This window comes from Cydia pomonella, chromosome 24, assembly GCF_033807575.1.
Source record: "Cydia pomonella isolate Wapato2018A chromosome 24, ilCydPomo1, whole genome shotgun sequence".
NCBI classification, from domain to species: Eukaryota; Metazoa; Arthropoda; class Insecta; order Lepidoptera; family Tortricidae; genus Cydia; species Cydia pomonella.
Window position 1 is genome coordinate 5,615,269 of NC_084726.1, and position 15,660 is coordinate 5,630,928.

The following is a 15,660-nucleotide window of genomic DNA, read 5'->3' on the forward strand; positions in this document are numbered from 1 at the left end:
AATATACTTCAAAGCCTTTAATTTTGCCACTAAATATGGCAACACCTCACTAACCACCCTCTGTTGGCCGACAGCTTTCTGGCTATCGCATCGACCCATGAGTGGTGGGCCACCACTTGAAGGGATAAATAACATAGTTGACGATAAAATAATTTTGTTCATCGGAAAGTTTTGTATATTAGTTAACTTTACGGAACAGGTCTTAACTGTACTTCTTTCCAAAGGAAAATAATACTAATTGAGACAATTCTAACAACCTCAAACGCAATTTGGTTGCGATATTTTGATACAGAGTTCCTATGGCCACCTCCTCTCTCATGCATCAGATCAGCTCGATGGTACCATAATATTTCATTGTCACCCTACTTACATATGTATGCAGATTTTCAACTTCATCTGAAACCTCAGTGGGTCAAATATACTTGTAATATTTGATTACAGACAGAGTAGACAGACAACAGACTGATTCTTTATTAGACATTAATTAAAGTCAGTCAATTATACTCATTACTATATAACTTCGAAGTAGTAGTAGTAGTATAAGTGCATTTTTGCCATTATAAACTTTAAATAATAAATAATAATAGCAGTTTTCTCGACTTTTGCATTTAAAATTTATAATCGTCTTCATTGTCGTCAATTCAAAAATTAATATAGAAATAGTCGTTACAGTTAGAGTCATGGTTCTTTTTTGAGAAGATAGCATAATTTATCTACTTTTTGGAGCTACATATGCTTGTGCATACCTTATGCTTATGTTTTCAGTTATCTCAATACCAGCAAAAACATGCTACCTTTTTACGTTCACTTCCACAAATTACTTAGCTTTGCTAGTATTCTTCCTTTTTTCACTACTTGCCCGAAATTGACTTCTATTGCATTTTTAAGGTCAACTAAGTTTTGAATAGGTATCTATATATGATTTAAAGCAGACAGTTGTAACTTTTGTCTGAATTAGTAAGTAATATTATTGCGACACAAAACGATTTGGTATCATTTTACTAGGTTCTCAATTTGCCGCGGTATAGTCTAGTATTATATATAATTATCAAATTTTTAATTTCATTAAGTTTAAATCATAATCAATATAAATTTCCGGAAAAGATCCCAGAACTAACAAACCAGAATACGGATGGCGTCAGAATAAGGACGTAGGCTTGCTGCGAGCGCGGCGTGCGGGGCGCCCGCCTGCCTGCTTTACCACTTCGTCTGCTTCACCCCCTCAAAAACCTAAAATCTGTCTATAAGAGCGCCTTAATTGTCTATTCCCATATGGGTAGTGTTAATAGACGTGGTTGGTATTATGTTATCTTTGCTTCTTATATTTTGTATAATAGATATAAAATGCATGTTACAAAGCGTTGGCTGTCCTCCTAAACTCTTGCATTTAATACAACTCTTTCACCTTGATATGAAAGGCTCTGTTGTTTACAATCGTAACGCGTCGGCTCCTTTTGAAATGCGTAGGGGAGTAAGACAGGGTTGTGTGTTGGCGCCTACTTTATTTGGAATCTTTTTCTCCGTACTTCTGCAGGTTGCCTTCAAGGATACCACTCAAGGCATACATCTACACACCAGGTCGGATGGTAAACTGTTCAACATCTCACTCTTAAAATCCAAAAAGTACCGCGAGGATTTGTATGATGACAGTTTACTATTTGCCGATGACGCCGCCTTCGTAGCTACGTCACCGGAGGAGCTTCAGAGTATGGTAGACAAAATTAATGCGGCTTGCAAACTCTTTTCTATGTCGATTAATGTCAAAAAGACAGTCGTAATGGCTCAAGGCGTATATCAAGATCCAACAATACAGTTGGATGATTTGCCTCTGGAAAATGTTGGAAATTTCTGTTACCTTGGATCAACCATGACCAATAATCGCTCGCTGGATGCTGAGATTAATATTCGCATTGGTAAGGCCTCCACGTTTTTCGGAAGGCTTAGTACAAGAGTATGGGGTAATAAACATCTAACCATACGAAGATGATTGTTTATCAAACATGTATTATGTCCATACTTTTGTACGGTTCTGAAACTTGGACGTCATATGCTAAACAGGAACGGAAATTGAACAACTTCCATATGCGCTGCCTTCGACGCATTTTAAATATCTCGTGGAAGGATCGAGTCACAAACGAGAAGGTACTTAGCATCGTTTACCCAGTATCACAGCAGTCTTGAAACAGAGACGCTTACGCTGGTTGGGGCACGTGCACAGGATGGAGCCCTCTCGTTTGCCACGTAAGACTCTCCTGAGCGAAGTAGCGCACGCGAAACGACCGGTTGGGCGACCAATGCTTCGTTTTAAGGTGGTGGTGATAGCACCAACGCATCATCTTAGGCCCTGCTGGACACACGGAGCAGAACCGGTCGTCCACCGGCCGCCGCGCCCGCGCCCGCGCCCCGCGCACCGCGCGCGACATGCTTCCACCAACCGCGAGACACGAAACACGACGGCTCGCGTCCGTCCCGCTCGGGATTATGCTGTACGCGCCGCGCTCTGTTTTTATTGTAACGGTCGATTTATAGGTTAATATATTTTTACATAAGTTATACAGTCCGCTTATTTCTCTCCAGTAGCTAGACCAACAAAGGATAGCGCAAAGCGTGATATGTTGTCCTTCCGGATCGATCCCACCGACTGGGAAAGGGAGGCAGAAGACCGCGAGCACTGGAGGAAGACCCTGGGAGATGGAGTAGTTGCACACGATGAAGCATGGCTTAAACTCCTTCACACTAGGCGAGAACTGAGACACCAGCGCGCTGTTTTCCCACCTTCGTCACCGGGCATGACATTCTCCTGCCCACTATGCGGTCGCGGCTGCCGCTCTCGAATTGGACTTACTAGTCATTTACGTAAGTGCCGTAATGTTATGGGCGCTGTTTAAACACTTTAAACCATCATTTAATTGATGTTAAAGGCCAATGATGATGAGATTTGCGCAGTGTTTTCTAATAGACGCCTTCCGACATCTGATATTGGCAAGGCGCTTCCGATAATTTTAGCCATGTCGGATCCCCCCCTCCGTCAGCTGTCGGACGTCGGACCGATAATATTAGTTTGCAGGCATTATGTTTGTTGTAGTGTGCGTGACCGCTAAAGAGGGCGCCCTCGCGGCCTGACCTGACTACGCGAGAGTAGGACCCTACACCCGACATCGGATAGGACAATGTGAGCAAGCTCTTAGAGTGGTAAATAAAATGTATAGTTTTCTAACAGATAAAACGTCAGATAGTTACAGGTCTGAGATAGGGTATCTAAGAATTACTTTTAATAGAGATTTCTAAAATAAATAAAAAAAGTCATCTAGAACATTGACGATTCTCGCGGTAATGTATGGGTGTTGGCAATCTTCCTTATGGCTCAGTTTCACTGGTCGATAACTCGGTCGATATAAAGCGTGCGGGGGCTCCCCGCAGGCGGTATAATGACTAGTGAAACTCATAAGTCGGTAGGTCGGTGGATATACAGCATGCGGGTGACTCCCGAGTGAGTGAAACTCATAAAGGCATGCGTTTTGGAAATCTCCCGCACCCCGCATATGGGCCCTATCGACCAATGAAAACAGTTCTCCAAATGCGGGCCCAATGGCATGCGTTTTGGAAATCACCCGCATCCTGCATGCGGGCTCCATCGACCAATGAAACTGAGCCTTTACTTACTAGACTCTGATTAGATAGAGGCAATGACGTCGATCTGCTTCTAAATTGCTATTGCTTATTTTCAAAGGAAAGAGCTTTTTCCTTTAGGCATACTACTACCAATTCCCTTTATAAATAAAATGATTGATCGCATTACTGTCGCGATTAGAATGTCCAATTTTTCACACATTTAATCAAATTAAATTATTATTGATTTGATTCAGAGAAAGAGCTCTAAAGAATGATCTAAAAGGGATAGGGAAAATAAACTAATCACAATTCTCAAATAATTTATTCCTCACAATCATCATTACTGTATTTGTACACGATACCGTTCGTAGATACATAAAAGTCATCATCAGCGAAAGCAATGCCTGCAGGCACAAAATCTAGGTCCATCAGCTTCTTAGGAATTAAGTTATCTGATTTTAGGTGATATAGACCATCGTTAGCAGCTAATACTACTCTATGATCGTCTTCAATAGCAATTGCTCTTGCAGCATTTTTAGGTATTCCAACAAATTCAATAGGTTCATGGAACCCTTTTAGCCGAACCTTGACGTATTTGGAGTCGCATTCGTAAAATATATTATCATCAGCGTCGACTGCTATGATAAAGGCACAAGGCACATACTGGACTCTTCTTTTTTCATTCTTCTTTATGTTTACTTTAAACACTTCGTTGTTAGGGAATATAACAACGTATAGATCATCTCCGTGGTTTGGTTTGTATATTTGGACTATATCTTCGTCTTTTAAACTAACAAAGGTGGCTTTGTCAGTTTTGTTTAACAAAGTCAATCCATCATCAGTGCCTATGTATACTCTATCATTTTTAACGTCGACTGCTGCTGCTTGACCGTTAACATTGTCAATTTTGATTGGTTCTCCATTTCTAAGTATGTATTGGTCCATTTTGGTTTGAATGTCGTCATTCTGTAGCGATTCTAGATCAATCAATGTGAAGTGAAGATCTTTATTGTTTGGGTTTACTACTAGGTTTGTTGGTAAACCTTTTATTGTTAGTATTGATGTTCTGGTATATTGCTGGCCGTCGTAAGTATACGAGCAGTTGTCGGCTAAAGCCGTTGATAGCATTAATAGTAATATTGATAGCATTGTATAAATATCTGGAACAAAGTAAACATATCAGTTCATAGGTTTCGAGGTTATCTTGGCGATAGATGTATCGAGAGCAAACATATATATTTATTAGGATTTGCGTGTACATAGATTAGTGAGTATTAAGTATAATAATAATTGTATTATTAAAAGTAATACAATGTTGATACAAAACAATTAGGCTACAATGACTACTCAGTTTGATGAGGGAATTATGGATTGCTCGAAATGTTGAAATACATATGTGCCTTATCTTTTGTAATTAAATATTAACGTGGTCAAAAATTAATAACACTTAAATAAAATACCTAACTGCTTGCAACTAGACAAAAGAACAAAATTTTTGTAACCAAATTGCTCGTTTTTTATTTATTTTCAAATTATTCATACGAGTAATGAAAGATAAATAGCGTTAAATATGTGTGAATACACATACCAATTTATGTTGTTTATTGTATAATAATTATACATGTTATAATATTTGCTGGTTCGGAACTTAAATACAAAAGAAGTTCATATGACGTGTAAATGTTATTATTTAGGTACTTATACCCATTTTAGGTATCCATTTTGTTTGTTTTTAGTCGTTTGAAAATGGCAGTTTAACTTTCAAGATATTATCTATAAAAAACCAATTATGAATAAAGTAAATGCAATTTGGTATAAATAAATATAAACGAACGTGGCTACATAAATAAGATACCGAATAAAAATCTTCATTAACACATCAGTCTTTTTCATCATCGGTTTTTTTTATTGTGTTTGCTCGTTGATTATGACCATAATTTATGAGTTGGCTTTCAAAACATTACTAGTTTATTAACAAAACTTAATTATGAATATATTGAATTAACTTTAGTAGAAATGAGAGATATTTATATAAACTAAGATTGCATGTAGCGGAAATGAGAATGTTAAGATGGATGTCTGGCGTGACAAGAATGGATAGGATAAGAAATGAGTATATAAGAGGAAGCCAAAGTTGCACCCATAATAGAAAAAGTAAGAGCGAATCGCCTAGCGTGGTATGGGCATGTGATGCGGAGGGATGAAAGGCACGTTACGAAAAAGGTATTATGAATGAATGTGGAGGGATGGAACGGGAGAGGAAAACCTAGGAAAAGGTGGAAGGATTGTGTGAGAGATGACATGAAACGAACGCGAGTGAACGATGAGATGACGGGTGACAGAAAGATATGGAAGAAAAAGACATGCTGCGCCGACCCCAAATGAATGGGATAAGGGCAAGTGAATGATGATTTATGTTAACTAAGGTGTATAAAAATGAGATGACAACAAAATAAACTCTCGCTCTCTCGTTGAATGATGGTCCGCTCCCTATGACTTTATTCAATTCTCTGTTGGCCTTAATTTATTAAAATATCAGAGTAATGTATTTTTACCATATTTTTATTACTAAAATGTTACATTTCTAACCAAACTGTTAAACTTCAAAAAATTGTCTACAAACTTTTGACGTGACACCCTGCTCAATGTTGAAAACCTGTCACAGCGGCCATCATTCGACGCGAGACATAGCACAAAAACTCACAACCAAACGTGCACCGCTCCCCACAGTTCACTCTCAACTCAAGTTCGTTCAACTTTTATCAAATGGCACAAACCTTATCAATATTTTTAATAATTTAATTGACCTCCTCCAGCCTGCGCTGGCACACGATTAAGAGTTCACACTCTGTTAACTGCTATATAACTAGTACGAAAGGAAGGAAATATAGGTTATGTATGCGTTTCCATTGCACTGAGCAAAGAAAGTGATTTTTTTACGAGTATAATTGGTATTTTTAACTATTACATAAGTCATAAAGAAATTGTGATTGATTAGTTGTTTGTTGGTTATTGTTATAACGTTTTGCGTAATAGCTATTTAGGTAGACTCAATTTATTTTTACTGTAAAGAAGCAAGTAATAATAATATAATAATAGTTTTACAAGGGGCAAAATACATAGTTTTTTCTACTCGTCGACTGTAATGGTTGAATTAAGATTTCGTATACCAAACTATAATTGCGTACTTTTCATTTATAGACTCCTAACTTAACTATAATATTCATTTCGATATGCTGTAGTCAAATATAGAAAAAATACCAATCACCTGCCGCCGCGCTCGCTCCCATAGAAAAGATTAAACGGAGGACGAGCGGGCGGCGGCTTCGCGCGTTTATGTCTTTTGTACTACATTTTTGTTTACTGAACCTAGGCCTCAACAGCAATCTTGAACATTTTCTCTAGTAACTTCATATATCCGAGACCCGATTCCTTGACTTTTCTTCGATAGAAAAAAAATCAGGAACTAAAGTGTTTAACGCACCTTAAAAAAGCGGCCAAGTGCGAGTCGGACTCGCGCATGAAGGGTTCCGTACAATTTAAGACGTATTAAAAAAAAATCTTCTTACTAGATCTTGTTCAACATTTTACCACTTTGGACACACATTTTACCACTTTGGAAGTGTCTCTCGCGCAAACTATTCAGTTTAGAAAAAAATGATATTAGGAACCTAACTATCATTTTTGAAGACCTATCCATACATACCTTACACGTATATGTTTGATGAAAAAAATTTTTTTTAAATTTTATGACGTATTAAAAAAAAACTACTCACTAGATCTCGTTCAAAACAATTTTCGGTGGAAGTTTGCATGGTAATGTATATCATATATTTTTTTTTAGATTTTTCATTCTGTTATTTTAGAAGTTACAGGGGGGGGGGACACACTTTTTTTCACTTTGGAAGGTTCTCTCGCGCAAACTATTCAGTTTAGAAAAAAATGATATTAGAAACATTTATATCATTTTTGAAGACCTATCCATAGATACCCCACACGTATGGGTATGATGAAAAATTTTTTTTTTTTTTAATTTCATGACGTATTAAAAAAAAACTACTTACTAGATCTCGTTCAAACCAATTTTCGGTGGAAGTTTACATGGCAATGTATATCATATATTTTTTTTAGATTTTTCATTCTGTTATTTTAGAAGTTACGGGGGGGGGGACACACTTTTTTTCACTTTGGAAGGTTCTCTCGCGCAAACTATTCAGTTTAGAAAAAAATGATATTAGAAACATTAATATCATTTTTGAAGACCTATCCATAGATACCCCACACGTATGGGTATGATGAAAAAAATTTTTTTTTTTAAATTTCATGACGTATTAAAAAAAAACTACTTACTAGATCTCGTTCAAACCAATTTTCGGTGGAAGTTTACATGGCAATGTATATCATATATTTTTTTTAGATTTTCATTCTGTTATTTTAGAAGTTACGGGGGGGGGGGGGGGACACACATTTTACCACTTTGGAAGTGTCTCTCGCGCAAACTATTCATTTTAGAAAAAAATGATATTAGAAACCTCAATATCATTTTTGAAGACCTATCCATAGATACCCCACACATATGGGTTTGATGAAAAAAGATTTTTTGAGTTTCAGTTCTAAGTATGGGGAACCCCCAAAATTTATTGTTTTTTTTCTATTTTTGTGTAAACATCCTAATGCGGTTCATAGAATACATCTACTTACCAAGTTTGAACAGTACAGCTCTTATAGTTTCGGAAAAAAGTGGCTGTGACAGAATCGGACAGACAGACGGACATGACGAATCTATAAGGGTTCCGTTTTTTGCCATTTGGCTACGGAACCCTAAAAATTGTGAAAATGTTTGCAAGAAAAACCTAAACATATGAAAAATATTTCTGAAAATGCACAATTTTAATTTTGATTGAACTCATCTATTAACTCCTTTTTTTTGTTAAAACTTACAAACAATTAAAATTAACATGATGCCGTACGCACAGCTATCTCGCTCACGCTTACGCTCAGTGAGAGTGAGAAAAGAACCTAAAGGCCTACCGCGAACCACGTTCGAAGTGTTACACTTGTAAATGCGTACGTAAGTGTGACAGGGAAGCAACACGTCGAACGTGGTTCGCGTTAAGCCCTCAGGGGGCCTACCGCGAAAACCGAAATTCGCGAATTGCGGGGATCTTTCTCTTTTACTCTCACTAAGACGTAAATAAAAAAAAACTTCGATTTTCGCGGTAGGCCCCCTGAACCCACTATTTTTTATCGTGACGTGTGAGTACGCGCATGCGTCATATTAGTGCATTTCATTGATGAGTGATTAGGATCGCGTGAGGAAAGTAAATGTGTTATATCATCGTAAACACTTGCTTTGTTTTAAGTTATTAGCTTAATAAATTTGATTATTGGATGTGTAATATTTAATATAATTATATAAAACTATAATTGCAATAATGACATAATATTTGAAATATTATGATTACATGTTATAATGTACCTAGGTAATAATTATTATTCGTTTTTGTTACCTGAGTTAATGTAAACCGTAATGAATATATGATGCCTATATTATATATTTTTTGCTAGATATGCGGTGTGTGGGTCCCAGTTTTAAGTTATCAGGAACAGCTATGCCCGAACGTTAGATTTTTTTCGAATTTAGAAATATTACAAGAGTTAGGAGCATTTAAAAAATTGTGATAAGATAATTACTTGAGTTTTGACAACCCTTAATAGCCAAAAGGGATAGTACCATACATAAAAAAGGGACAGCATGATTCATACATAATTCGCTATCCAACTTCGGTTTTGTAGGAAGTTTCTTTTCTGTACGGTAGAAATATATTACTTATTGAGTAAAAATACTTTCCATAATGTCAATATCCAGAGAGAAAAAGGGTTTTTTTTTAATTAAAAAATATTATAGGACATTATTACACAAATTGACTAAGTCCCACAGTAAGCTCAATAAGGCTTGTGTTGAGGGTACTTAGGCAACGATATATATAATAATAATAATAAAATTCTTTATTGCACACTACATAAAAAACAGATACAGAAATTGATAAAATATACACATTGGTAGGTAACAACAGGCGGACTTATCGCTAAACAGCGATCTCTTCCAGACAACCTTCAGATAGTGAGATGGCGAACGAAGCGAAGTTAACGGGTGGTGCAAAAAAATAAAAATAAAGAAAAAGTAGTAAAAATACAATATAATACATATACTACACACATATAAAGTTAAGATAGACTACATTTATTACTATATACAAAAAATATATACATATATATATATATATATATATATATATATATATATATATATATATATATACATATATAAATGACAAAGGAAGCCATAACAACGACAACGAGTTTAAAAGAATACGAGTATAGGACCTTCATGAAATAGACAAATAATGTTCTTATATTTATAAATACTTTAATACATAGAAAACACCCATGACTCAGGAACAAATATCCATGCTCATCACACAAATAAATGCCCTTACCAGGATTTGAACCCGGGACCATCAGCTTCGTAGGCAGGGTCACTACCCACTAGGCCAAACCAATATATTTGTATGGAGAAGCAGCCGTCCCCTTTCCTCTACATTTGAATGTCCCGCCTATCGTGTGGAGCGCGTCATCGTGTACCTAGTCAGAGGACGAAGGTTGATAGACCGCGGGCCAGGAGCATATTACGTCAGTCATCGCCTCCCGGCAGTCCCGGCTGATCCTTTGTCAGATGATAGTTTAGATGCTGTTTTAAATTTAAAAATCCGTCAGCTGGTTGTCTTTCCCATCACGGAACAATGGTGTTCCGGACCTTTGGGAGGCGTGCGCGGACCCGAAGCCAACACGTAGAGGCTCTTTTGACACTTTAATGAAATGTAAGGGGTACACCTAGCGGATGTTGCCCTTGCCCGTGTCATGGGACGCACGCAGAGGCAGCACCCGCCAGGGTGTAAGGACTATTTGAGAGTTGATGGAATCTAAAATGAACTGGGCTATTGGGGAAAGCGATGGACTAAATACTGGGCTATGGGATCAAAAACTTATTATTTAAACTTTATTGCACATAAAAAAGAGTACAACAGGCGGACTTAATGCCAATAGGCATTCTCCACCAGTCAACCATAAGGCAAAACAGAGAAACTTCAAGGTGGGTGCAGTAAGAATTAAACAAAAAAAAACCGTAACTTTTAAGCGAAATAAAATTTCTAAATAAATACTATAGTATGTTTCATTATACCTTATGACTATGAGTACACAAATATATACATATATATGGATAAACAAGGATAGATACATATACATACAATTGCACGTGCGTTATGGGTTACTTAGCGACTAATTCCCACTACACCTGCCTTAGCAGGTGGTTATAAAGCAAACGTTTAAAAGTTAACTTGCTTGGTTGTATCGCGGTGACTCTCCACCGTCCGTCCGTCCAGGACCGTTCCGGACCGTCAGCTGTAAAATGAACATGTAAAAAATGTGCGCCTTACCAATTTATGTGCGGCAAAGTATGCGTAATGTGTAAATTGCGTAAACCGTTGATGGCTTTTCAGGCGTTACGCCCGATGAAATGCTACATGCAAAGTTTCATGATTTGTTATTGCTATCATAAAAACGTATAGCGCTTATTTTTTAAATGTTTATGCGACCAGCTGATGTTTTTCCCACCGCGATATAACCGGCTAACGATTTTTATTCTTACCTGTTTTTTTTTTTATTATCTGAACTATCATTTAACAAAGTATCAAACGGGAGGCGATGACAATTTTTTTTTGTTTTACGTAAACGGAGCGGCAGCTGACGTCCACGAGGGTTCATCATACCTAGCCCTTAACCACTACACGACTTTTCGACCGGGAGGCGCTTGGTCATGGAAATGTGTTCCTGGCTGAGCTGCAGCCGCGCATGTCAGTTGACGTCTTTGGTGGTCAAAGGGTCCGGAGGACCCTCGCAAAATCGTATTTTTCATACAAACGTAGTCCTCATTTTCCTCTCTGGATATTAAGATTATTAATAAAAAAAAAATATTATAAAAAAAAAACAAAAAACCCGACTGCACAGTAAAAAAGAGGAAAACAAGCCCCACAAGAATATTGTTGTTGATGGTAAGTATCGCAGGCGGGGACCAACAACTAAAATGACTATAAGTAACCCTCTGTTGGTCCCCGCCTGCGATACTTACCATCAACAACAATATTCTTGTGGGGCTTGTTTTCCTCTTTTTTTACTGTGCGGTAGGGTTTTTTTTTTAATAATTATTTTATTTATTTATAACTTTTTAGTTACCCCAAAAAAAATCCTATGACACTCCCGTCATCAAGACGAATCTAACGATACCTCATATATCAAAATCCATCAAGCCGTTTAGGCTACAGGAGGCCACAAAGAAACAGACATACATACATACATACATACACTCGAAAAACATTACCCTCCTCCCTTTGGCAGTCGGGTAAAAATATGATTTATTTCGAATTTTTAATTATTATAAGAGTTATAAGCATATTATGAAAACTATTTTTCGCTCTTAACTTTTACAATAAATAATTCAAAATATGAAAAAGTCAAACGTAGGGACATAGCTATGTTAAATACACATCAAATAATATAAACATATTTTCCATAATGTTAATATCCAGAGAGGAAAATGGGGTCTACGCTTGTATGGAGAAACGGCCGTCCCCTTTCCTCTTAATCATATACGAGTATAGGTAAAAAACTTAATTAAAGTCACCTGTTGTATGTAGTTGTGACGTGTTCGAATAGACATTTGTTTTGTTTGTGTGTGTCTTTTAAACATGTATTGTCTATTCGAACACGTCACAACTACATACAACAGTACCCCTAGTGTAAATAAATTCGATTTCGAAACGTGACGTACGCGTTTGCGTTTAGTCTCATTTTGTATTTTGTGAGAAAGAGCGCGCCAAGCGGGACGTTTTGGAAACTCAAAATCCTATACAAAATGACACTTAACGCAAACGCGTTCGTCACGTTATGATGTCGATAAAACTTACACTAGGGGTACAGGTGACTTACTTAAGTTTTTTACCTATACCAATTTTATAAATAATTCTAAAAATGAAAAAAACATCGTAGAACCACATATCTTTATTACAAATATGCGTACATGATGTCACAAGAATTTATTTCTTTCCTGTCCCAAAGCAACCGCCACCGAAAGGTCCACCGAAAGGGCCAGGCAGGGGTAATATCCATGGCTCTGGATTTGGATTCCTTGGAAATGGATTTGGTAGCTGTGGGGGGAATGGTGAGGGATAACATCCTCCAGGCCCGAGCATGGCGGCATCCGACTTCTTAGGCATTTCTGAAAAACAAATAAATAAATAAATAATAGACAAATTGATTAAGTCCCACAATAAGCTCAATAAGGCTGGTGTTGAGAGTACTTAGGCAACCTACTCGTGTAATTTGTGACATGTTTTAACTAGGGCTATCATTTGATGTCAACTTTTAGCTGATATCCTATTCTGTCATTTAACAATAAAAAAAACTACAGGCTACTACTACTACTATAATTTATAAATACTTAAATACATAGAAAACACTCATGACTCAGGAACAAATATCCATGCTCATCACACGAATAAATGCCCTAACCAGGATTTGAACCCGGGACCATCGGCTTCATAGGCGGAGTCTCTACCCACTATTTATTCACCCCAGCCGTCCCTATTCAACCCGTTTGACGGCACCTACATCTGTGTATTAAAAAAATGTTAACGTGATGTTAAATTAATCGTTTTTAAGCTCTACAAAAATGTGACAGAATAATTGTGAAATTTTTGTTTTAATTTGAGTTTATACATTAAAATATTTTTCATTCCTGTATGTTCCCGATGGGAGGCTATGTACTATCATACAAAACGAAATAATTTTTAAGAAAAAAAAACCGACTTCAATGAGGGAGACCGGTGAAAGAACGATTATTGTTGGTTTTAGATTTCATACAATGAAATTAAAAAGACAGCGTCCTACGCCTTATTATGTAGAAAAGGAAGTAACATGTTTTTTTTTGCCACTGCACCCACCTTGACACATTTCAGATTTGCCCTATGGTTGACTGGTAAGATACCCGCAATAGGGTATTTGACTGTATTTAAGATAAATTATTTTACACCATGCATGAAATAAAGCACTAGATAATTATTAAAAAAACTAAATAGGATAGAAATATAGAAATGTGCCTTGAAATTGAAAACCTAACTGTTTGGCAAAGAGAACAAATTGCCAAACGTGAACTAGGCATCATCGAAGAGTTCCGTTCTGTCCATCATCAGCAGTTCCACTTCATCAAATGTCACTTCTACAAATGTAAATACTTGATTTGTTAATGAAAATACTAAGATCACTATATATATGCCTTTAACATTTGAGGAGTTCTCTCGAGTCCTCATGGACCCCATCGTCAGAACTCGAACTTGACAAAAATTTGTCTTGAAAATCTAATTTGCTTAACAAACACAGCGAAGAGGACAAATCGCCAAACGTGTACTATGCGTCGTTGAAGAGTTCCATTCTGATCATCATCATCAGTTCCACTTCATCAAATGACACTTTTTTAAATGTAAATGCTTGCTTTGTTACAGAAAATACAAAAATCACTATATGTATGCCTTTCACATTTGAAGAGTTCCCTCGACTCCTCATGGATCCCATCATCAGAACTGAGTTTTGAAAAACGGGACCAATCTGTATATATATAAATTCAAACAAAAAAATAATTTACAGTACATATGGTGCTGCTTTTCCGCACTAGTGCGTAAATTAGCACATTATGTAACTATGTCGAAAATTTAAAGGGTCATATGTACTGTAAAACGTTGTACGATACATGTGCGAATAGGTAATTCGCAACTCGTGTCGATTTAAAACACTCCCTTCGGTCGTGTTTTAATTTATCAGCACTCGTTTCGGATTTCCTATTTTTCGCACTTGTATCGTAATGTACTATTTCAAAAATTTCAGAAATAGCGGAGTTATGGAGTAACAAACATAAAAAAAAAACACAACCGAATTGATAACCTCCTCTTTTAAAATACCGTAAAACCACCCAACTATAGTCCAATACTGCAACTATGGTCCACAAGTTCAAAAGGAAATTAAGTATCTATACCAATGTTCCTTGTGGTTTACTCCTAGTTTTACCTTCCATTTATAAACATACTTTGCCTTAGAACTACAACAATATAGTAAAATACACACCTGAACGAGAAAAATTGAGTTTATTTGTGGACCATAGTTGGGAGCTTTGGACTATAGTTGGGTGGTTTTACGGTATTGAAGTCGGTTAGAAATGGACAAAAATCACATTTCTTATATTGCGATTTCTATACCTAACTCCCAATTATTAGACGTTTTATGAATTTTTATTTATTGTTTTAGGGTTTCCAAGAAAAAAATTATAATTTGTTTTTTTGTTCCTCACCCTAAATCAAAACTTACACCTATTACTTAGCTATGGTTGATATACAATCAAATTGTATAAAAATGTCCTCCATAATGTCAATACCCAAAGAGGGAAATGGGGACTACAGTTATATGGAGAAAGCGTCCTTTACTTTCCTCTAAAGTTTTGATTAGCTCTATAAACAATTGTCACTTGGCTATTCCCCAGATTTTTTGTAGGTTGAAAATAGTTACTCACCGTGGCTTTTCCAGGAACTGAATTGCAATAACAAGTAAAACAAGTGTATATCGATTCCTTGCGCGCTTTGCACTGTTCCTTTACTCCAGAGCAAATCCTTATATACATCAATGTTGACGTCATAATTTACGTTGGTCTCAAAATACATCGGCGAGTGAAATCCAGTATAACATGACCTTGAGATCAATAACCAGTGCGTGTGGTCGAAGATCTTAATTATACTGGTTATAATTGCACACGATTAGCGATATAAATTAGGGGGAAGCCCCTAGTAGATAAATAAGGTTTCCAGAAAAAATCAAAATGTTTATTTAAAAAAATATATGTTGTCTTTAATAAAAGAAACTAAGTAAACATTATTTACTGCGCCA

General features: G+C 36.6%; 1 protein-coding gene and 1 long non-coding RNA gene across 4 annotated transcripts; both read right to left on the reverse strand.

Moving 5' to 3' along the window:
- Positions 1-3,919: 3,919 nt before the first annotated feature.
- On the reverse strand, positions 3,920-6,486 carry LOC133531078 (uncharacterized). 3 transcript variants are annotated; one of them, XM_061869175.1, is made up of 2 exons: positions 6,390-6,486; positions 3,920-4,772 (listed from the first exon to the last, which is right to left on the reverse strand). In XM_061869175.1, the coding sequence occupies exon 2, from the start codon at positions 4,759-4,761 to the stop codon at positions 3,934-3,936; it is 828 nt and encodes a 275-aa protein (XP_061725159.1). In that variant the 5' UTR covers positions 4,762-4,772; positions 6,390-6,486; the 3' UTR covers positions 3,920-3,933. The 3 variants fall into 3 exon arrangements, with proteins under 3 accessions (XP_061725159.1, XP_061725160.1, XP_061725161.1); XM_061869176.1 differs by having other exon boundaries at positions 6,317-6,436; XM_061869177.1 differs by lacking the exon at positions 6,390-6,486 and adding an exon at positions 6,236-6,362.
- Positions 6,487-12,717: 6,231 nt separating this feature from the next.
- On the reverse strand, positions 12,718-15,380 carry LOC133531170 (uncharacterized). Its single transcript, XR_009801489.1, has 2 exons — positions 15,290-15,380; positions 12,718-12,949 (listed from the first exon to the last, which is right to left on the reverse strand). It is a non-coding gene; the product is annotated as an uncharacterized LOC133531170 (long non-coding RNA).
- Between the last annotated feature and the right edge of the window lie 280 nt (positions 15,381-15,660).

Bases quoted from the DNA above. Each gene is read 5' to 3' on its own strand.
- LOC133531078 (XM_061869175.1), bottom strand. From the start codon at position 4,761: ATGCTATCAATATTACTATTAATGCTATCAACGGCTTTAGCCGACAAC.